The sequence below is a fragment of the Leucoraja erinacea genome, chromosome 17 (assembly GCF_028641065.1).
Source record: "Leucoraja erinacea ecotype New England chromosome 17, Leri_hhj_1, whole genome shotgun sequence".
Lineage (NCBI taxonomy): Eukaryota > Metazoa > Chordata > Chondrichthyes > Rajiformes > Rajidae > Leucoraja > Leucoraja erinaceus.
This window is the reverse complement of record NC_073393.1, coordinates 12,230,051-12,254,912: the sequence shown is the minus strand read 5'-3', so window position 1 is coordinate 12,254,912 and position 24,862 is coordinate 12,230,051. Positions and strand designations below refer to the sequence as shown.

General features: G+C 45.1%; 1 protein-coding gene across 7 annotated transcripts in view; it reads left to right on the top strand.

Annotated features, from left to right (window-relative positions):
• Nucleotides 1–24,862, top strand: part of cpne2 (copine II) — a 149,988-nt gene that overhangs the window by 47,955 nt on the left and 77,171 nt on the right. For all 7 annotated transcript variants that reach the window (XM_055648552.1, XM_055648554.1, XM_055648550.1 and 4 more), the window contains exons 8-10: nt 1,246–1,344; nt 16,606–16,692; nt 16,960–17,019. In XM_055648552.1, coding sequence (XP_055504527.1) covers nt 1,246–1,344; nt 16,606–16,692; nt 16,960–17,019 — 246 coding nt within the window. The remainder of the gene's footprint in view (nt 1–1,245; nt 1,345–16,605; nt 16,693–16,959; nt 17,020–24,862) is intronic.

Below are 24,862 nucleotides of genomic sequence, written 5' to 3'. Positions count from 1 at the left end.
CTCCAGCACTTTGTGTCTATCTTCAGTACATACCAGAACCTGCAATAACTTTCTACACACTTGAGAAGATTATACCTGCAGGGCTGTGGGAAAAGAGCAGAGGCTTAGAAACAACCGAACACTCTTCCATAGGGCTGCCACGGGCAGAATGGCCCAAATGACTTCCTTCTGTCCTGGAGCAAGGAAATAAATTAGATACAGTAATGGACACTGATGCTTAGAAGTTGGATTGAATCCATTTTTGGTGACTGACTGTTTAAACAAATGCATAAAATGTGGTGGGGAGTGGGTGGGGGGGGGGGGGGGGGCAGTATTGGGACCTCCTTCATATAAAAAATATTCATGGTTCACAGCTCAAAGAGGAGTCAGAAGCCCCCTCCTGCATTGACAAACGACAGATACACCAAACTGAGTTTGCTGCTGCCAGCTGGGTCAGATTAGCACTGTTGAGGTAGTCGCTGTCCCAGTCACAGTTCCTGCCTTAGCAGTGTAGGGGTTGGGGGGGGGGGTGCGGCAAAGTGGGAGGGGTGATATCGAGGGGGTATTCAGTTCAGTGAGGGGAGTGAGCGTGCAGCTCTGGTGGGCATTGAAGAACTGAAGATACCAATTGATCTATGCTCAGGGTTGCTGCTAGTGTAAAGAGGTAATCTTGCAGAAGACTACTGGGGCTTTACAAATGTGCCTCCACCATCGTCCCTTTAATTTCTGCTGGCTTCTCTACTTTCAGCTTGATGTACTCTTGTGGAACTGGGAGTCTGATGTACAGACTGCAGATTGTTGACCTTTTTGATTCAGTTTTTGCTGTATCGCAAGCGATGTATTAATCGAGCACATCGACAATGTGACAATGTCATTGGGCTTGCAAAATACAATAGGGAAATACTATCAGTTTTGGGGTGAACTGTGACAGCAGGTGTCCAGTTTTTATTTACCAATAAAGTCTACACTGACCACCACACACCCATTTACATAAATCATATTGTCATAAAGCAGAGAAACAAATTGATGGGACATCACCAAACAAGCACTGCAATTCATGCCTAAAATCGTAAATAATGTGCTACTTTGTGATTTAGGGGGGGGAAAAAAACCAGGCACAGATGGATTTACTTCAGTCCAATTTTCTAGGCTTTGGAAATGCTCACATGCACATCACCGACAGAGGCCAGAATCCAATCCGATGCCTGCTAGTCTATTGACTCTCACAGGAGTTAATGTTCCACACTTGTGCTACTCTTGTTCCAGGTTCTGTGCTACGATTATGATAACGATGGTGGACATGACTTTATTGGAGAGTGCGAGACCACGGTGACCAAGATGTCTGAAGCAAACGACGTGGTCGAGGTAGATAAACATGCCATCGTTCTAATTAACAGTTTACTGGTATATTGGCTTGTCTTTCAAATTCCCTGCTCAGGGATCTGGAGTTCTACATCATTCACCGGTGATGGTGCTCCCTATACCAGGTTCGGCAGCATTAGTGATATGAATGCCATCAAACTTACACTGTACAATTAGATCATACTTATTTGGCTGAGGAGTTGCTCTTAATTAAAATTGCTTTTTAATTAGAAAATTCTGCCACTTGAGTGAAAAGATTATTAGTTTCACAGACCCATATTGACTTAGGGCTCAGTATTGCAATCTCTGACGTGATATCATCATGATATGGTCTGGTGTTTTTATTCGCTGGTTCTGCCTTTTTATTATTTTGCTTTTCTTTTTATATGTCACGTTAGGGCTCTCTCCACTTTTCGCAGCACCCTCGCTCGCCCAGCTACACTCCTCCTCTCTCCCCCCCTCCTCTTCTCCCCCCCCTCCTCTTCTCCCCCCTCTCCCCCCTTCCCCCCTCTCCTCCCCCTCCCCCTCTCTCCCCCCCCCCCCCCCTCCCCCTCTCGCCCCCTCCCCTCTACCCCCCCTCCTCTCTCTCCCCTTTACTCTCTCTCTCACGAGATGAGAAGAACGTTTTTCACACAGAGAGTGGTGAATCTCTGGAACTCTCTGCCACAGAGGGTAGTTGAGGCCAGTTCATTGGCTATATTTAAGAGGGAGTTAGATGTGGCCCTTGTGGCCAAGGGGATCAGAGGGTATGGAGAGAAGGCAGGTACGGGATACTGAGTTGGATGATCAGCCATGATCATATTAAATGGCGGTGCAGGCTCGAAGGGCCGAATTGCCTACTCCTGCACCTAATTTCTATGTTTCCCCTCCCCCCTCTACCCCCCCCTCCCTCCCCCTCCCCACTAATGCCCTCCCCCCCTTCCCCCCGTCTCCCCCCTCCCCCCTCCACCCCCCTGCCTTTGTCTCTCCCCTCCACCCCCTCCCTTCCCCCACCTCCCCCCCCCCCCCTCCACTCCTCCAGCCCTCTCCCTCCCCCCCCTCCTCTCTCCCCCCCTCCTCTCTCCCCCCCCCCTCCTCTCTCCCCCCCCTCCTCTCTCCCCCCCTCCTCTCCTCCCCCCTCCTCCTCCTCTCCCCTCCTCCTCCTCCCCCCCTCCCCTCCCCGCTCTACCCCCCTCTCGACCCTCTCTCACCTTCTTCGCTCGCCCTCCCTTCCCCCCTCTCCCTCATCTCAACCCCCCCCCCCCCCTACACCCCTCAGTTTCCCCCTCTTTCCCCCCCTCTCTCTCCCCCCAACTCTCTCTCTCTCCCCCACTCTCATCCCCCTTAAACCCCCCCCCTCTCTCCCTCCTCTCTCACCCTCCTCTCTCTTCCCCCCTTCCCCATCTATCTCCCCTCCCCCTCCCTCCTCCCCCCTCACCCTCCCTCCCTGTGTGTGTGGAGGGTGGTTTGTGTGTGTGACGCCGCAGCTTCCCCCCCCCGCGACCGCGCGTTGAGGGGACAGGACCCAACGGGTCCCACTTGGTCTAGTATACTTATAAAAATCTGATCTTGGATATTTACTTATTTATTTGTTTGCTTGTGTGTGATTCACATCTCCTCATACCGACGCGCTAATGGCGACATTTTTACATATTCCAGTAGAGATTTACCTCATGATGTCAAAAATCGCCTCATTTGAAAATTTGATTTATTACTTCCCGAGTTATCTTCAAATTCTTCACCAATCTGAGATTGTTATAAAATCTAACGAGCTGAAGCGAGCTGATGACGTCTGGGTCTGTTCCTCGCGGCCAGCTGCGCAGAGATTTCAACGTGCAGCCTGCTGGCCACTGTTTTCCACGAACTGTTTCCCATCCCCCCTTCCTTGCACCCTGCTTGAAATGGTAGGAAAATGGATTTGAATTTGGTGGCCTTGCACCCTTCTTGGAATGGAATTTCAAGGAATAGCCGCAAGTCAACTGCCAGTCCACCCGCCGTGAGTGAGCTGCCAGCACATCATGCTTGAGGGACTGAGCTGCCACCCCAATAATCCATTTGGCGCACAATGTCCATACTAGCCCTTTGGAGACCAGTAGTCCCTGCAGCCAATAACACCCATACCAGCGTTCCAGAAAGACCCCCACCCCGCTCCATTGGCCACCTATATTGGAATTGGTAGAGAGGTGGAATATTGCATCGGGGGTCCAGCCCTCCCGTGTGAACATGGGACCCAATGGGTCCCACTTAGTCTAGTATATATTATATACTGAATATGTGATGGTGTTCCTCCAGTTAAGAAAGACCAGATCAGAAAGATCAGTTTGGGAAAGCGTAGAGGAGTTCAAATGGATAGCAGCTAGGAGTCCATGCAGGTCTTGTTGGACAAAGTGTAAGTGTTCATTGAAATGGCCGCTGAGTCTACACTTCGTCTTGCCAATGTATTGGAGGCAACATCGGGAATACCGGATGCAGCAAATGTAGACGGGCCTCTGTCTCACATGGAAGGACAGCTGGGATCCCTGGATGGAGGTGAAGGAGGAGGTATAGGGACAGAGTGATGACAATTGAGGAAATGCACACAAAGCCCAGCCGGCAGCCCAGCTGAGGAGATTTGGCCTGGGCACTGAACTTTATGCGCGACGTCTGGGACCCCATCACGATGATCGGCCAAGAGAAGGACGGGTCGTGGTGTCCCGACAGACCCCTCGACCAAGTAGTAGCAGTCAAATACGGGACAAGGGCATTCCCGTATGGGACAAACCAATTTAGCCCAATATACTGTACGGAATGTCCCGGCTAATACGGGACAGCAGGCATCCCTATTTGTGCAGGTCAGGAGTTTGACCTAATCCATGAGGCTAAGGGCAGCTCTTGGTGATGATGAGATTCAGCAAAGAGCATTAGTATTCCTTCACCCTTGATGAATGGTTAATTCCTTTAAGCCAGAAACTATCACGATTAGCCGAGAAATGTTCAAAATGTTCAAGAATCCTCTTTCTGCAATAACCGAGGCGTTTACAAAGTTAAAGTAAATAGATTCCCACCTGCACTACAATAATAGATCGGATTTAGGACTTACGTTGCAATTGATCATTTCTAAAGAATTATTTAAGTACAGTACAGAAGGAAATCTAAAATTCAAACAAATCGGCGTATTGTACATGATTCATCATTGCATTGAGTTTAGTGCTGTAAGTTGTATTCTCATAATAGACAAACATTCCTGTTGGTCCAAACCCAATTCCAGCATGCTGGAAAATGCATCACGTCTGAAATCATTGCGTGATACACAATTTCTCCACTGTACAACTGCCACACACAAACAAGGTGGGAAATAAGAGAGTAGAAAACCGTGGACTGTTAGAGAGATAATGCACTGCAGACATCCAAACATATGCACATTGGCAAAGAGTGTAAATATATTCTAATGTTGGTCACATGCTACTGAGGTAAGTGCGTTGTAACGCAGTTTAAAATAAAAATTGTTCCTTCATGTAGAAAAGAATTTATTCTGTGACCTTAATGCAAAATGAGACTGACGTACGCAGATGCAGTTGCCATGGTAAATTCTAGTTCCCTTCGTAAAACTCCTCTCAAAAACCCATTCATTCACTTTTTGAATTACGGCGTTATTGCGTATTTTCTGAATTGAGATCCTGAACCACAACATGTTAGATTACAAAGTACATGAAATGCACGATTGAAAATAGAACGCTGCATGTGTCTTAGTTGTCCACGATCGGTTTGGCTGTTGTGCAGGAACCAGTTTCCTTCAGTATAATATTCAGTCTTTCTTTCTGGGTATGTTGTTGTTTTAATGCCAGAGGTGGAGATAGTTTTCTTGTGGTCTTACCGAGGAACATGAAATTCTGCGTGGAAGATAAGTTGAAGACTTGCAATTACTGGATAAGCATTAAAACCTTGCAGTGTCTGCAATATACGCATAGTATGAAATAAAAGTGCCTTTCATGAGCTCATGGTTGCCCAAGTGACACTATGTACGATGGACTATGAAATGTTTCTATTTGCTGTGATGGCAAATAGAAACATTGAAGCTTGCACACAGGAGACCAGTAAAGGGCCTGTCCCACTGTACGAGGTAATTCAAGAGCTCTCCCGAGTTTAAAAAAAAAATCTAACTTGTGGTAAGCACGTAGAATGTACGTTGCGGGTACGTCGGAGCTCGGGACGTGTCTTAGCGGCTCGTAACGCTAACAGCAGGTACTCAGGGAAACGCGGTAAACTCGTGAAGATTTTTCAACATGTGGAAAAATGTCCACGAGAGCCCCGAGTACCTACGAGCGGCTATTACCATAATTCTCCGAGTTCGAATCAGGGGAAATTCGGGAGAACTCTTGAATTACCTCGCACAGTGGGACAGCCCCTTTAGTGGAAAACATGATTCGGTATCTAAAGCGGAGGGCATAGGTTTAGGATAAGAGATCAGAGTTTAGAGAGGATCTGAGGAAGAAGGGTTGTAGGAGTCTGGAATGCAGGGCCTGAGAAGGTGCTGGAGATAGAGATTCATGAGAAGCATCTGATGAAAACCTGAATCATTGATACATTGAAAGCTACGGATCAAGTGCTAATAAATGGGATTAGGGTAGATGAGTAGCTGATGATTGGACCAAAGGGGTCCAGTCTATGAGGAGATCACTACTCAGTCTTTGGAATCTTTGCAAGAAGCAGAGTGGGAGAAAGTGTAGTCCCGATAACTGTGGGAGTCGGTAGGAGGTATAAGGACAGGTTTTACATCTCCTGTGGTAACAGGAGAACGTACATGGGGAGGGTGTGGTTTGACCTACTATCAATTTCTCCTTCCGCTTTTCCCTACTTTTAATTCCACGGTCTGGGCACCATCTGCTCCCAAGATGATACTTTCTATTCTAATGCATACGAGATGTCCTCTTTCATTATAATAATAATAATAATAATAATTTTATTTATAGAGCACTTTAAAAAGAAACATAGCTGCAACAAAGTGCTGTACATCACTAATCATTGACAAAAAAGTTAATACACACCAAAAATAACAATCAAAAGAAATAGTAGGAAAAGACATGTAAAATAAAGAAACATCAAAAACACCACAAACAGAAGCAAAGCCTCAGGCATGGTCAAAAGCCAGGGAGTACAAATGCGTTTTAACACTGGATTTGAAGATGGACAGTGAGGGGGCCTGTCTGATGTGCAGCGGCAGGGTGTTCCAGAGTGCCGGAGCAGCAACAGAGAAGGCTCTATCCCCTCTGAGCCTCCGACTAGACCTCGGTACCTCCAGGAGCAGCTGACCAGCTGACCTGAGGGACCGGGCAGGAGTGTATGTGATCCCTCACCTGCCTCAACTCTGTGTCCCGTACTCCTGCTCTTGCTCCCCCTCCCCAGAGATGGTTCTCACATTCTCCCCACCAGCCTCCGCATCCAACACACCACACTCCGACTTTTCTGTCACTTCGTTGATGTCATCCCACCACCGTTCCTATCTTCACATCTGCCTTCCACAGATACCGCTCCCTCTGCAACGTTTGGTCCATTTATCTTTCTCCACCCAAACCACATCCACTCCATGTACTTGTCCCGGCAACGGCAGGAGACACTACACCTGTCCCTGTACCTCGTCCCACAACTTCAACCAGAGTCCCCAGCAATGAGACAGATGAACCTCCTCTAACCTCATCCACGGCAACCGGCGTTCCCGATGTGACCTCCTGTAGATTACCGAGATACAGTGTAGACTTGGCGGCAGTTTTGCTGAACACTTGCACTTGGCCCGCCAAGGCCTACTGGATCTCCTGGTTACTGACCATTTTAACCCCCGTTCCCATTCCCCACACTGACCTTTCTGTCCTGGGTCTCCTCCAGTGCCAGAGTGAGGCCTTATACCAAATTCTGCTTGGGCAGCTTACAACCCAATGGTAGGAACATTGAATTCTCCAATTTTAAGCAATCTCTAACTATTTCTTCCACCCCCACCACCTTTTCCCCCAACACCCTCCACTCTTCCCCCCCCCCCAAGAAGGTTCAACTCCCTCCACCCTTCCTTCCCCTGGGCCCTGACCTGGATTCCCACCTTTTTCTGCTCTCCACCCCCCTCTCTCCCGCTACATTCCAACCCCTGGCCACACAATCCTCAAATCTTCAAACCTGTCTCACACCCATTGTTCTTATCACTGACCTTTGTTCCAGCCATCGGCCTGTCAACCTACCCCTTCGTCTGAGTCGACCGATTACCTGGCACACCTTATCCTGCCTCTCCCCTTTTCCAGCTTTATTCTCCCTCCCGTACAATAGGTCTGAATAAGGATCTCGATTCGAAGCATCACCAATCCTTGTTCTCCACAGATGCTGCCTGACCCGTTGAGTTACTCCATCACTTTGTGTGTTTTTGCGTATTCCCCAGCATCTGCAGTTCTTTGTTTCCGCTCTAAAAATCCAGCCTGAAGCAGCACGACACTGATCGCAGGGCGATCTTTTGGATGAGGCATTTAACCTTGCCGGCATCTACTCTCTTGGTGGAAACAAAAGATCCCTTGCCTCTATCATGTAGAAAAGCAGGAGGTCATTGCTGGCATCCTGGCTGCATCCTTCAATTAATATGTTTGGTGGGAAGTTGGTGTGGACAAATGACCCACAGCACTACTGGCCTTGCAATGTGATTATGCTTCAAAATGACTTTAACACTCTGCAGGGCATTGGGACATCATCAGAGGGATATCAAAACAGCCTTGTGTCCTGAACGGCATGGGAACAGGCCATTCGGCCCACAATGTCCATGATGCCAAATTAAACTAATCCCTTCCGCTCTCTGTTTTATCAGGGTAAGTCTTTTTTTTATCTTAGTGGTTCACAAAGCATTGTTCAAATGGAGCTGAGGCAATTAAAACTGGCCTTTCTATTGATGCCAACATGCTGTGTATGAATTTTAAAACTAGCAGCTGTATAATTAATCTATTGCGTTTACATTTTCATTATGATAGCAACATGACACCATCACATCAGTGTGTAATATGCTTCTGCCTAACATTAGCTGCAAATGCACGATCTGCCCTTTCATTATTACCAGTGTGGGGCAGCTGAATCAGTGATTGCTCAGGCACTAAATTAGGAACAGCATTTGTAAAACACAATGTTCATGGAACATCTTGGACACTTTAAAGTCCAGGATGTGCGCATGCTCAGACTTTTGCTGGTCTTTATTATTGTAAAAAATAGCAAATATAAAATAGTTGGCATGTGGAATTGCTGGCAATATTTGCGGGCCGTGTGATGTCTTCAGTTTAGTTTAGTTTAGTTCAGAGACATCGTGTGGAAGCTGGCCCTTCAGCCCACGCCTACCACAATCACCCATATACTAGTACTCTCCTGCACACTGAGGACTATTTACAGAAGTCTATTAACCTACAAACCTGCACAAGGGGGAATGTGGGAGGGAACTGGAGCACCCGGGGAAAACCCACACAGCCACAAGGAGACTGTACCAACTCTGTACGGACGGTGCCCATTGTCAGGATCGAACTGGCGCTGGAAGGCAACAACTCTACCGCTGCTCCATTGCGGGAATGAAGCTTTGTGATGCTGAGTTCCAGTCACTTCACAATGGCTTCCATTACCAACGGCAGCCACATCGATCCACCCTCTTGAATTTGAACATAAAGCAGTACATCACAGGAACAGCTCCTTTGGTCCACCATGTTTGCGAGTGTATGAAAGTGGTGCATACCTGGCACAAGGACAGATTGGCAAGGGTCAATTTGGTATCTGACCTCACCTGAAACTGAGGTCACCTTGTATCCCAATCATCAGAATTTTCAATTGAGCAGGTTTCACCCAACACCGCAACCCATGATCTCTGAAATACTTACCCATCGTTTTGCACTCCTGTACAATACCCTAAACACACTCTTCCAGCTGCCCGAGAGTGTTGCTACTGAATACATGAACAATAGGAAGGGGCTCGGATGTGCTCTCAAGAAACTGAAGGCTTGGATATGGTGGAAATAGAAATGTTCACAAGAGGTCTGATTTGTGTCCTGGGGCCACATAGACCATATAGATCCTCGAGCACTATAGCCAGGTTTCCAGGGAATATGCACAGGATGTGAGTGAGCGCAGTTGCACAGGGGAAGCCTGCAGTGCAGGCAAATGTCCATGTCCACTCTGTCTGCGTCTGCGGGCTGCTCTTCACTCCTTGAGTATGCAGTTTAGTTTAGAGATACAGCGCGGAAACAGGCCTTTCCGTCCACCGAGTCTGCGCTGACCAGCGATCCCCATACACAAGTTCTATCCTACACTCTAGAGACAATTCACAGAAGCCAATTAACCTACAAACCTGTATGTCTTTGGAATGTGGGAGGAAAATGGAGAACCCCACACGGTCACGGGGAGAACGTACAAACTCCGTACAAGCAGCGCCATGAGGCAGGATCAAACCCAGATCTCTGGCACTGGAACACAGCAACTCTATCTCTGTGCTACTGTGCTGCTCATTCTGTAATGCAGCAGTGAGCAGCTCTGTGTATGAGGCAAAGATCTGCAACGGCAGCCTGCAATGATCATGAGAGTGGAGAGCCGAGAATGATAGCGAACATGGCCTCCATGGTCAAAACAGAGGAGGCGCATGCCCAAGGCGGTACTTGAGGTGACAGGAGGTCACAAGTTTCTGCGAGGACACATTGAGTGCTGGCCTATAAATAACATTGTTTCAGGGAAAAAACAGACTTCATAAAACTGGTTGTTCTAAAAATATATAAAAATTGTTCTTTTTCAGACCAGTGACGTCCAAAGCCTCACAGTGGGCAAATTTGGAGTTGCACAATTGTTGCTGTCATTTGGAGAAGTTGAAGCCAGAGAAATAGAACTAGGGCAAAAATAAAATCTCACCGTCGAGTCAGGGGCTGAATTTCTCAACGGGCACAAAGATGCCCAGTGTGTGAGCAATTTTGTTCTTTGCATTAAACAATTTTCAACTGTGCAGCACTTTTATTTTTGGAGGTGTGAAAAGGGATTTCCGGGCCAGCACACTTACTGTTCAATTGTTCGTTAATTTCACAGCGCTTCTGCAGAGAGTTCAACAAATTATTGCCATGCCATCCCATTAGTCTGGAGAGCATAGAATGGTTCATTGAGCCCACGTGCAAGAGTGGCCAGGTTTTGTCTGTGTGCTCAGTCTCCTGGAGCAGCGTCTGATCCAGATGGGCCCCAAGTTGCTGCAGGGCCTCCTCCCGTTAACCTCCATCCGGATCATCCAATGAACCGTCATCCATTTCCTCGCCCGGCCCTCTTCGGCCTTTGTGCCCTCCCCCAGCTGACCTTGAGGATGTGGAAGGTAATACCCCAGTTCTCTCTCTCACCGTCCCTTTCTCTTTCCTTTAAAGCGCACCATTGCCTTCCACATACGCAAGGGTTACTATCAAGTTACTGTAGAACTTGGGCGCAGCCATAGAGTTGTTCCCTTACAGCGACAGAGACCCAGGTTCTATCCTGACTACAGGTGCCGTCTGCATGGAGTTTGTACGTTCCCCCTGTGACTGCGTGGGTTTTCTCTGGGTGCTCTGGTCTCCTCCCACGTTTCAAAATCGTGCAGGTTTGGAGGTTTATTGGCTTCTGTAAATTGTCTATAGTGCGTAGGATAGAACTAATGCCGGTGATCATTGGTCGGCGCGGGCTCTGTGGGCCAAAGGGTCTGTTTCCATGCTGTATCTCTAAACTAAACTAATCTTTCGGGTCTGAAGAAAGGCCTTGACCCAAAACGTCACCCACCCATTCCTTCTCTCCAGAGATGCTGCCTGTCCTGCTGAGTTACTCCAGCATTTTGTGTCTATCTTCGATGTAAACCACCCACATCTGCAGTTCCTTCCTACGCTAAACTTTTTTAAATGGTTGCGAAAATATCTGCATTGTGAGCACTGTGGGACCTTTAATGATATCCTCCTGGTGTTCTTCAGGATCCTGGGTGTTAATTGTGTAAGCTGCCGTTCCGTTTAATTGTTCTTGTGGAATAAAACCCTGATGCAAGATTCCTGAAGAAACCTCTGTGTTTCAAGGGATTCCTCAAAAAAGCTTTGCAGGGTTTGGAAAGGGTGATACTCATCTGCATTCCATTGGCAGGAGATGATCGCTGTTGAGCAGAAATGAAAATTGCATGGGAGTTGTTGCAAATTGTGCTTTTTCAAAGGATGAATGAAGAGTTGTGGCTTGGATACGGTGCATTTAAAGGTGACGTTATTACTTTACATTGGCCGTGAGTTGGAGCCAACACAAAATAAATAGTCTGAAGAAGGGTTTCGACCCGTAAACGTTGCCTATTTCCTTCGCTCCATAGATGCTGCCTCACCCGCTGAGTTTCTCCAGCATTTTTGTCTAACCACAAAATAAATAGTTATGTACTTTCTTGCATCAACCCTTAATATGCATTGTGTCTTGCGTGGAAAATCAAGATTGCTCTTTTTTGCAGATGACTACCTGCCTTAGGCATTGGAATCATTTGAAAACTTGGTGAATGATGGCTTGCATATGTAATATAAGAGATCTCCTCAGCATTTTAAAGAGACCATTCTCTGGAACCTGATAGAAGTATATAAAAGTATACAATTAAGAGAGGGTACACAAAAATGCTGGAGAAACTCTGCAGGTGCAGCAGCATCTATGGAGCGAAGGAGATAGGCAACGTTTCGGGCCGAAACGTTGCCTATCTCCTTCGCTCCATAGATGCTGCTGCACCCGCTGAGTTTCTCCAGCATTTTTATGTACCTTCGATTTTCCAGCATCTGCAGTTCCTTCTTATACAATTAAGAGAGGCAAAGATGGTGTATTTACCCAGGATGGAATCATCAAATACTAGAGGGCGTATCTTTAAGATGAGAGGAGGGAAGTTTAAAGGAGATGTTCGGGGCATATTATTTATTATGTGCAGCTAGATAATTGATGGTCTTGGCATCATGTTCAGCACAGACTTTGTGGGCCAAAGGGCCTGTTCATGTGTAGTGTTCTATGTTCAACGAGAGGGTGTTGAGCAGATTCTTTCAGTGAACTCTGTCGTAATTGGCCCTGGATCTTTCTCACACAGGTTACAGGGGGCGGGGATGGGTGGGGCAGGAAATGTCACCGTGGCTCAGACATTATAAATGTGGGATGAGTTCAGTAGAGCAGTTCTGCTCATTATTTTTGTGTGTTCATATCTTTCATGTTCAAGGCAGTATACATACATTTATTTTAATGGTCAGTGTAATGGCAATTTCTCAACTTTCCAACGTCCAACTTTTAATTGCTGTTAATACACAGGCAAGAAGGAGCGGAGTTTACACAGTCAATGTTAAAAACAAATCTTCCAGTCATTATTTCCAGTATAATTGATTGATACAATTGAAGTTGTTGTAAATACAAAGAAGTGTCATGTACAAATTGCAGCTTTCCATTCTTACTATCTGAACCGGTAAAAAACATCTTCTCTTCCCGTGCCAGCTCCCATCTGATCTGTCCACTCCCTGTCGTATCGCTTAGTTCAACGTAAGTCACGCACACCTACGTAAATCCACGCCCATCTACGTATCAAAATCTCACTCCCAAACGTTCAAAATGATACAGCTAGAATTATCCAGACAAAATACTATGATATACAAACAGTAACTAACTTAAGCATAGATGGCTCCTACAGTTAGTATTAACAAAAAGCATCACAACTATAATTTCCAGTTAGGCCACATTAACTTCCTTATTTGCCCCCACACAACACAGGCACTTTTCTTTTCAACGTTGTGATATATTTGAGGGTTGAATCCTTTAAACTGTGCTCCTCTTGTTGAGGTGCCAAGATTTATAACCATATAACAATTACAGCACGGAAACAGGCCATCTCGGCCCTTCTAGTCCGTGCCGAACACTAGTCCCATCTACCTGCATTCAGACCATAACCCTCCATTCCTTTCCCGTCCATATACCTATCCAATTTATTTTTAAATGATAAAATCAAACCTGCCTCCACCACTTCCACTGGAAGCTCATTCCACACAACTACCACTCTGAGTAAAGAAGTTCCCCCTCATGTCACCCCTAAACCTCTGTCCCTTAATTCTCAAATCAGAGAATTAATTTGTTGCTCATGCCACTGATATTCATTCTTGTTGGTTGGTGCTGGTGAGTGCATCTGTCCAAGTGTACTCCATTCATCAACAAAACATTCATTGTAGGTTACTTGGATGCACCTGGGAGGATTACTTGGCACTGTCTCCCTTCTCCTGGACTCACTGCACAATGCAACTGAATCAGGAACACATTTACCCAGCCTCCAATGCTGACTAAATCTGTTCCCTTTCGATGATTCCTTGGGAGCCCTGTAAATAGATTAAATCCCAGCCAGAACATCTATCACTCCCAGATTAAACAAACTACAAAACAGCCATCAACTAAATGGTCATGAAACTGCTTCCAATTGATGATAACCTCTTCTTGATACAACTGGAAGATATTAAACACACAACACCTGTTAAAGAAATACAGAGCCAGGAAACAGAGAATAGATTTGGAGGCGAGGGATAGGGCCGGGCGAAGCTGGGAAAAGGAACAAACGAAACGGAAAGCCTGTGATAAATTGAAGGACAGAAGTTGTAAAACAGGTGATAATTTATTCTTCACCTCCAAGAAAGTCTTTTGCCTAGTCTGTCGATTGGACCATGAAATGTGAGGAGCGCTAACAATGTATGCACTTTATGCAAAGTACATTCGACACTGGCTGTGGAACTTTCTATAAAACATTGAAGCTGCCCAGAGAGAAGTTGGTCATGTAACTTAACTTTAAGACTGCCGCCCTTTTAAGGATTAATATCATTGTTAACATCCAATACTACACAAACTGTATTGATTTCCCTTTTGTTTTAACATATTTATAATTATTACAGATTTAGTTGAGAGATTGATTTCAGTATACCGTGTGATTTGCGGAGGTCTGCTGGTGCTATTTGAGCGGTGGTCAGAGATGCAGCGAGTATTGTTGGAATAACATCATCTTTACGCTGATCAGAAGCACAATTTGACTCCTTTTGAACAATAGCTGGACTTGTGTTGGATGTATCAAAGTTATTTTTTTGCTGTTCTCCTGGGTACCTTTATGACGATTAAGTGGTTAATGTGGATTTTGCGGAATTTCTCTCCATTTTTCAAAAGATCATGCGTCAATATTCCTGCCGACAACGTCCTCTCGAATGCCCTCTTGAATTCTATCACCAGGTCTATGACCTGCCAGTCTGAGCTACATCTCCTTGAGTTCCGTGTTCTAATGCTTTCATGCCTTAATCAACTCTTCGTTACTTTCCCAACCAAATTGGGTTGAGCATCATGAACCTGAGCCTGGACCCTCCGTTTATTACCTGGCGTGGGAGGGGGGGGGCGTCTAGAACAAAGGGGAACCCAGCAATGGGGGAGACTGCCGAGATCCAAGGTGGACCTTGGGCAGTGTGGGGAGGGGAGATGAAGAATGGGTGAGTACTTTCTGTAACTTGACGGGCCCCTTTGTGGGGATTCTTTTGTTTACTTGATATGCAAAAACAGAATGTCACTGTATCTAGGTGCAAGTGACAAAGTATCATCAGCAGCGTCATCATCATTACTATTTCAGTAGAAGTAAATCTATGGAGTGTGTCGTATTCCTGTAGCTCAGAAGAGTAACTGCAGTTTGATATTTCATGGCAACGTTCATTTGACCTTCTATCACCCCTTCTTTCATCGTGAAAAGTGATTTTCTGCTTCATCATCAGAATCTGGGTGTTGAAAGAAGTAAAGAAGTATTCTAATACATTATTCTTCTTGCATTGTTCAAAGAAAATAATATAATCTTAGGACTGCTATCTAATGCAACTTCCTCAGGAAGTCTGTGTACAGAAAAGAAAGATGATAGCTCCTCCATCTCACATTCAATGATAACAAAAACAGAAAATACTAGGGGAAAATACTCAGCAGATTTGGGAGCATCAGTGGAAAGAGAAAGAGTTCAAGGTTCAAGGTTCAAGACCTTTCATTAGAACTCGGAGAGAAACAAGTTTGTTTTGGAAGCAGATAATTTGGTGAGGGGAATGGAGGGAAGGCAGGAAATTTCTCTTATGTGGCAGTTAGATCAGATTAAGTTGTTTTTTAATCTATACATAGTACTAGACTAAGTGGGACCCGTTGGGTCCCATGTTCACACGAGAGGGCTGGTCCCCCGACGCAATTTTCCACCTCTCCACCAATTCCAATATTGGTGGCCGGGGGTGGGGGGGGGACTTTCTGAAGCGCTGGTATGGATGTTGTGGGCTAAGGGACTGGTCTCCAGAGGGCTAGTATGGACATTGTGGGCCAAATGGAATCACCTCCACTACTGTGGCAGTCAGTCTCTCTTGGTCTCTACTCTACCCGAGCCACTCTCTTTGTTCTCTGTATTTCTCCCTCTTTGTCGAGTCAAACAGCATGGAACCAGGCCCTTCAGCCAATGAAGTAACCATCAACCATCAAGAATCCTTTTACAGTAATTCTACACCAATCTTATTTACCCCACAGCTCCATCCACTCCACAAATTCTAAAACACATGGACAGGTTAGGTGCCAGTTCACCTACCAACCGGCATTTTTCAGAAAACTGGAACACCCAGACGAAACCAACATGATCACAGGGAGAACGTGCAAACTCCTCACAGTTTGCACAGAAGTTCAGGATTGAAACCTTGGATGATGGAGTTAGCAGCTATACCGCCTATCTGCACCTTAAAACACACTTCATTTCTAACTCTTCCCAGCTCTGACCTAAAACATGAACTCGGTGTTTCTCTGCACAGGTGCTGTCTGACCTGCTGATTATTTCCAGGGCTCTCTATTTTTGTTTTCAATTTCCAGCACCGGCTGTTTATTGCCTTTCTACACTAACTCTTTATCCCTAAACTGTACAAATGAGAGTAAAGCTGCTATCAGCTCACCGCAAGCATGTTTGTGATGCCACATTCATGTACTTTTGTCATCTGTTTTAATCCCTCTCCTGCTCTTCTTTGCCAGAATGAGATGCAATGGGCCAGAGATGTTTCCATGACTACTATTTGTATACTGCTTCCTTGCAGTTGTCAGAAGGGTGGGTGGGTGGTGGTGGGACAGTGGATTCCAATGGGATATGTTGAAATCAGATGAGCCATTTGATTCCTCAAAAAGCTTATTGTTAAACGAAATGTATTATGTCTAATTTGCAAGAGAAATGGCTCACCAAGGTGCTTTAAAAAGTAACCCTTCACTTCTTTTCATCATTCTCAAGAGACTCTCCTTCCCTCCTTCCAGATAGAATTTGAATGTATTAATTCCAAGAAACAAAAGAAGAAAAAGACTTATAAGAATTCTGGAATAATTGTCGTTAAATCCTGCAAGGTAACGTTTACCTCTTATGTAAATGCAGCAGCTCTTTGTTCAAAATCTAAATGCTGGAGAAAATTAGCAAAATCATTTATTTTAATAAGATTTGAACGGCCCTCAGCAGATTAATTATGTGAATGATTTGTGAAGATTACCTAGAATAGTGTGACCTGTGATTATAATAATGTGTAAATTAACTCATTATACAAAAGCTGATAAGTTATTTTAAAATATGTAAACGGGACTTTACAAATGCTTAAGTTCTGGTTTCATTTCTTTCAGATAACCAGAAATTATTCATTCTTGGATTATATCCTTGGCGGTTGCCAGCTGATGTTCACTGTAAGTAGGAGTTTCACAATTTTCCACAATGTTCTCTCGGGAATTTTTGCCATGAGGCAAATGTGTTGTTTCTGTCAGATCCTCAACAAACCAAAGAAAACTGTTGTGTACGATGGGACTGCCGAGGCTGGTTTACACCGAAGATAGACACAAAATGCTGGAGTAACTCAGCGGGTCAGGCAGCATCTCTGGAGAAAAGGAACAGGTGTCATTTCGGGCCGAGACCCTTCATCAGACTGAGAGCCAGGGAGGGGGAAACTAGAGGTGTGGGAAGGTGCATGAGGCTGCGGAGGCCAAGTCAATGATATTTTTAAGGCAGAGATTGATAAATTATTGATTAGTAAGGGTATCAGGGGTTATGGGAAGAAGGCAGGAGTTTGGGGTTGAAAAGGAAAGATAGATCAGCCATGATTGAATGGCAGAGTAGGCTTGAATGGCATAATTTTGCTCCTGTCACTTATGAACATGAACTTATAAGAACAAAGCAGAGCCTACATTGATGACTCTGAAAAAGTGTAGTCCACAATGGTCTATTGTTGGCTGGGGACGAGGTGATAACAAAAGGATACAAATGGTGAAATTAGCAAGAGGACTAGGGTGGGGAGGGACGGAGAGAGAGAGGGAATGCAAAGGTTACTTGGAGTTAGAGAAATCAATATTCATGCCTACTGACCACAAGCCGAGAAGTTCTACCTTTGTTGTTGCTGATAGACCGGCCCTTATTATGGCTTTTGAGCAAACAATGGATAGGTGAGGTTGTATCAACATGGCAGGGTACATGATCTCAATGTCACCAGCCGCCCCTGGAGGTTGCGTCGTGATGTTGGTTGTGCTCATGCTACAGACCATCTTCCGAGACCAAATACAGGGAGGGCAGACTCTTTCAAAGCGAAACACGCCTTGGTGTGGCAGACGTATCAGATGTCACTTCAGCTCATTTTCACACCAACTTCAATTCACCAAATCTTCGTCACCAATAATGTTAGGATTAAAGGCCACAATCAAATGAAAACAATATATAATCTAATTTAATGCTTTTTGTGACAGCTCTCCTGCACTTGCCATAGCAGTGTCCTGGAGATTAAACACTGAATCCTATTCAATGATGCCTTATTCAATAATTCAAGGATACGTTATTGCCACATGTACTTAGGTACAGTGAAATGCTTTGTTTTGCGTACAAACCCAGTGACATCTTGTTGCCGACCTCACTGAGGCAGTGTACTAGTATCACCACGTCTTGGTGCCTAGACAAAATCGTAAGGGTCCTTAATTGTAGCCTTAATTGTGAAAAAAATCTTAACTGGGCACCCACAGGCAGGTTTGTAACCACAGCTTTCGAGACTAACAAAGTGATCAGACTATTTAATGATGGGCAGTGAGACATAGGCCAAGAAGCCTACGAGGCCAGAGCAAGGAGTTCAGACTCTCCTGATTTCCTGAAGGAAAAAAGTGGGAAAGGCCTTCCAATTCACTGCAAGCAAAAGGGAGGGAAAAATATTGAATGTAACCTTCTCTCCAGTATTTAAACTGGCTTTTCCTATGAAGGATTATCGTGATTTTATAACAAATGGGACACCTGGAGCAGGCTAAGGAAGTCTAGGACACTGAAGCTTGAATGTATTAATGGGGTTAGTGTACAGTAGAAGGTTGGACAGATGATCTCAGCGCATGATTGCAGCTCTTCTTGGAAATGGTGCTATGTACCACCCGCTGCCCATCCTTATGGTCAATGCTTGCATCATTGAATCAGCAGATTTGTGCTTCCAGCATAATTGGAGCGTGCCAGCTAAAGTATTAGTTGACAACAGCCTTCAGGCTACATACCCTGTCTTAATTGCAGTCTTCTTGTCTTTCATACCTCTGCTCCCCCTCTGCTGATCCGCTGTTTATCTGACAAGATCTTAATTTAGTTTTCAGTTTAATGTAGAGACACAGCGTGGTAACTGGTCGTTCGTCCCACTGAGTCTGTGCCGACCAGCGATCACCCTGTACACTAGCACTATTGTACACACTCGGGTCGATTTACAATCTTACCAAGCCAATTCAAGCCAACAGGGGTTATGGGGATGAGGCAGGAGAATGAGGTTAAGAGGGAGAGATGGATCAGCCATGATTGAATGGTGGAGCAAACATGATGGGCTGAGTGGCCTAATTATGCTGCTATCATTTATGATCTTATGATTAACCTATGGAGCGTGGGATAACCTACACTGGTCACGGGGAGAACGTGCAAACTCTGTATAGGCAGCACCCATAGTCAGGATCGAACCGGGGTCCCTGGCGCTGCAAGGCAGCAACTCTACCACTGCGCCACCGTGCTGCCCATTTGACTTGCTCTCAAGGTAAGACACATGACCACACACTTAGGACAACAAAAGGCAGCATTGATCTGTCAGGAAATATCCCAATATAACAGTATTCAAATCTCAGTAAATGGTGGCATGTCAAATAAAACCTTCGCTGAGTTTCAAATAGATCTAAGCCGATTATCACAGAACTGAGGGCAGATGTCGTGCTATGGCCTCTTGGCACTGTCCAAACTCCTTCCCAAATTTATTATAGAATTAAAGCTACATTGCTGCAGAACAATGTGAATATCGGCTATCATTAGTTCAGTTGAAGAGTAAAATAACAAGCTGCCACAAGTCCGAATGTAACATGTATTTCTGTAGTTGTCCCTTTGTAAGCTGTGGGAGTTCCTGCCTCTTTATGAAGCTGTTAGACTGAAAACATTCTTTGCAGTTTCCTTCTTTTTATAGCTCTCGATCTGATGCCAAGTCTCATTAGAAATCCATGACTGGTGGCATCATTCAATAAAGACGGCTGTGTTCATAACTAATGATTGCAGAAGCTGCACTTTTTTTGCAAATTACTGTAGACTTCCTCACAGGCATGTTACCATGGTGACTGTCGTGATGCACTTACCATAAACAGATCGGGTGTGAAGCTTATAAGGCCGCTCGATCCACATCTTCTAGTTGTTATGTTTCACACGAGGCTCTTCCAGTTTCTCCTCATACAACCCGAGCACCAAATTCTTCCTGAGAGCAGAACGCTACACAGATGCCGACAGTCTGATGTAAAAACACTAACAGTTGCGAATTGTGATGGGTCAGGCAGCATCTGTGGAGAGCCAAACAGATTTTTTTTGTCTCCTCATTTAAATGGTGCAGAGTTTTGGTTTCCTTTTTTTTAGGAAGGATATAGTGGGATTGGAGACAGTCACTGTACTCATAGGACCTTAGCAATAGGGAGAAGTTGAACAAGCTCGGACTTTATTATTTGAAGTGCTGGAGGACAACGGGTGATAGAAACATAGAAAATAGGTGCAGTAGTAGGTCATTCGGCCCTTCGAGCCTGCACCGCCATTCAATATGATCATGGCTGATCATCCAACTCAGTATCCCATCCCTGCCTTCTCTACATACCCCCTGATCCCTTTAGCCACAAGGGCCACATCTAACTCCCTCTTAAATATAGCCAATGAACTGGCCTCAACTACCTTCTGTGGCAGAGAATTCCACAGATTCACCACTCCTGATCTTAGAGGTGTACCAAATCATGAGAGGAATAGATCGGGTAAAGGCACAGTCTTTTACCCAGAGTAGGGGAATTAAGAACCAGAGGATTTAGGTTTGAGGTGAGGGGATAAAGATTTGATAAGAAGCTAACAGGTAACTTTTTTAGACAAAGGGTGGTGGGTGTATAAAACAAGTTGCCAGAGGAAGTAGGTGAGGCAGGTACTATCACAATGTTTAAGAAGCATTTAGGATTTAGGTGGTTACATGGATAGGATAGGTTTAGAGGGATACTAGACTAAGTGAGACCCGTTGGGTCACATGTTCACATGGGAGGGCTGGACCCCAACGCAATATTCCACCTCTCCACCAATTCCAATATTGATGGCCAGTGGGGGTGAGGGTTTCTGAAGTGCTAGTATGGATGTTGTGGGCCAAAGGGACAGGTTTCCAGAGGGCTAGTATGGACATTGTGGGCCAAATGGATTCTTGGGCTGGCAGCTCAGTCACACAGGCCTGGTGGGCTGGCAGCTCAGGCCTGGTGGGCTGGCAGCTCAGGCCTGGTGGGCTGGCAGCTCAGCCACTCAGGTTTGGTGGGCTGGCAGTTCACTCACGGCTATTCCTTGAAATACCATTTCAAGCAGAGTGCAGGCCACCAAATCCAAATTCAATTTCATACCATTTCAAGCAGAGTGCAGGCCACCAAATTCAAATGCAATTTCATACCATTTCAAGCAGACTGCAGTCCACTAAATTCAAATGCAATTTCATACCATTTCAAGCAGACTGTGCAGGCCACCAAATTTGAATGCAATTTCATACCTTTTGGGATTTATACTCCTGGCCCACCGGAAGGGGCGTTACCTTCATCATGGTGATTGACAAGCGAGAGGACAAATCAGCTAATCTCAAGATTTTTTAAACATTCATAACTTTTTTTTTTTCATCGATCGGAAAAATCCTCAGGGCTGCCTCAGTGGAGGTTGACTGTGAGTAAGATGGCCAAAAATCATAGCGATATATGCGTTTTTTCTAAAATCAATCTACAGTGCAGGCAGGAAGTGGTCAAGATGAGGCTTTTAGTTATATAAATGGGCCAAATGCAGGTAGGTGGGACTAGTGTAGATGTGACATGTTAGTCGGCGTGGATAAGTGGGACAAAGAATCTGTTTCCAGGTTGTATGACTCTATGATTCTAATATCTGGGAATCGAGGGTAATCCTACCACAAGCAGCTGAAAAATTAGATCCATATTTGGAAAATGAAAAGTGATCTTATTGAAACACGATGTTTAACAAAGAACTGCAGATGCTGGAAAAATCGAAGGTAGACAAAAATGCTGGAGAAAATCAGCAGGTAAGGCAGCATCTATGGAGCGAAGGAATAGGTGACGTTTCAGGTCGAGACCTTTCTTCAGACTGATGTGGGGGTGGGGGGGCGGAAGAAGAAAGGAAGAGGCGGAGACAGTAGGCTGTGGGAGAGCTTGGAAGGGGAGGGGAAGGAGGGAGAAAGCAAGGACTTCCTGAAATTGGAGAAGTCAATTTCGATGTGAACATTCGGTAGTCCTTGCTTTCTCCCTCCTTCCCTTCCCCTTCCCAGTCCAACTGTTTCTGCCTCGTCCTTTCTTCTCCCCGCTAATTAACCGACAAGCCCGCACAATATTGGGATGTGGAAGGACACCGTAGTACCTGGAGGAAACCCGTACGGTCACAGGGAGAACGTGTAAATTCCACACAGGCGGTACCGGATGCCTAGGGCGGTAAGGCAGCAGCTCTGCCATTGTGCCATCCTATGGGAAAATAAGCTTTAGACACTTTCCTTGAGGGAAAGGAGAAAAGTGGTCTGGAAAGGGGGATATCAGCTCACTTCCTCTTCCATCCTGCCCATGGTGATGCCATCTCTGCCCCCAGACTCTCTTACTGAGTGGGGTTCCACGCAGGACCCACACATTATAATGAACTGCTGAATCTACAGGTTGTTAACATAGGAATCAACTGCGATCTCCCAGCAAGCCATGAGTAAAGCACTGTGAATGGAAACAGCAAACATCAGAATGGGTAGAGCTTGAAATTAGTTTAGTTTATTGTCATATACATCGGGGAGCAATGAAACTCCTTGTTGCTCATGGAGTAAGCAGTATACATGTTAATGATAGATATAAATACAACATCAAATGCAAAACAACAGAATGGCGGAAAGATTGTAGTGCATTCTGAGGTAGTGTAAACACAAATTGAAGTGCAATAACATTATACCTGTAACCAAATGAGGTTGAGTTAAGTGTGTGGCAATATCTCCAAGAAGGGAATGTGAAAGAGGTCCACAAAAATGCTGGAGAAACTCGGTGGGTGCAGCAGCATCTATGGAGCGAAGGAAGAGGTCGTTAGTTCAGGAATCTAACAGCCATGGTGAAAAAGCTGTTCTTAAGTCTGGACAGCCAGGCTTTCAACCTCCTGTTTCTGCTCCCACACTTTCCATTCGCTGCTTTTCCCCTCTAGTTTGCATGTGTGTATATAAGAATCACAACAGTAGTGCCCATGGCCCTGTGTGCTGAGACCAATGCAGATGATGGGCATGCAACCAAGCGGTCAAAGGTTTCAGTAAATGTGAAGTGAGCTGTCAGCCCCCAATCATTTTAATCTCCAATTCAGTCGCCTATTTTTTAAAAGCAGCATGTTTTTAGTTTAATTTCTCAACCCTTATCTTTCAGAACGTGAAACTATAATTGTTTTGCTGCTGGGTTAATATTAGATGATGATTATTAGATCGTTTGGATATTAAAATTATCCATTGTCAACATAACGCTCCTCAATTAATTCATATTTGGACTGAAACCTTAGATTTGGTGTTGGAGAGGAATGCATATGTGGTGCTGAGTATTCAATAATGAAAGTGACTTTTGCTGCTGCTGTAAACTTCAATGAAACATGGCCTTTCCTCACACAATCAAAGGTGAAACCGTCTGCCTTGGGCTCCTACTGCACAGGCAGAATGCCAGGTTATAGTATTGCTGTAGGTTTCTGGAGCATTGCCAGCCTCCAAGCAGCTCAACACAACTGCAAATGTCGAGTGAACATGCTCGCACAGAGTCCTTGGCATGCTGTAACTAAAGGTCAATGTTCGGGGAAGTTAACACGTTGAAACCACACACAGCTCACACGCCAGTTGTGGTCGTGGTCACCGTTTGTTCTGAAACGAGTTCTGAAACAAGGCAGACCTCAAACACACACTATTGGGTACCTCTCAATTTCCTGCACCCTGCAGACTGCCGATGCTGGTTTATACCGAAGATAGACCCAAAGTGCTGGAGTAACTCAGTGGCTCAGGCACCATCTCTGGAGAAAAATTATATGTGACGTTTTGGGTCGGGTCTGAAGAAAGGTCTGAAGAAAGGTCCCGACCTTAAACGTCACCATTTATCTCCAGGGATGTTGCCTGACCCACTGTGTTACACCAGCACATTGTGTCTATCCCTGCATTCCAATGTTCTCCCCACCTTGGGCTACAAGAATAAAATCTGATACTTTCTTAAAGCCTCAAACAGCTCCTTTAAGGACAAGCATTAGTCCTTTCAAAATCTGATTTGTACACAAGCTATGGTGCTAACTTAGGCATTGAATGTCTAAAGACCTCTGTAAAAATTCAGGGAACCAAAGATAATCTCTTAACCGACCAGCTGGAACATGGCAGAATATGGTGAGGAATGCTCAGGCTTATCTCATGTACACAAGGGCTAAACATCAGTTGAAATTCTTCCCCAATGTCTGCTGGAATGATATACCCAAACTAATATTTTTGTTTTGCCATTGAGAAAGGAAGTTCAACAGCAAAAGTGTTTTGTCTGTTTGTAACTCCACTCATCTTGGCTAATGAGCTTGAGTTTTTCCAGCACCATAATAAATATATCAGGATGAAAACCATTGTGTGTCACAGTTGGCAAGATTCAGTCTGCTGCAACAGATTAATAATACCGTTGCTCTGTTGCCCAAGGCCTATCTTTCTTCGCTCGTCCTTGTATTTTGCATACGTCTTGCATTTAGCAACGGAGAAATGAGAATTGGAGCAATTTCATTCGGATCAATTTCATTCAAATTACTGCTGTGATCCATTAAACAACAGTAATTCACTTAGAGGCATAACGGTAGCATGTTTTCCGAGACACTGCATACATCATTTAATTTGTCTTCCTTTAATCCAGTGAAGGCAACATCTCTTATAATGAGCAAACAATATTACACGCCTGAAGGCTTCTGGACAATTTTACATGTTTCTTTTTAGTGTGTAATTTTGAATGATTACTTTTTCCTTCCTAGACTGGTTTC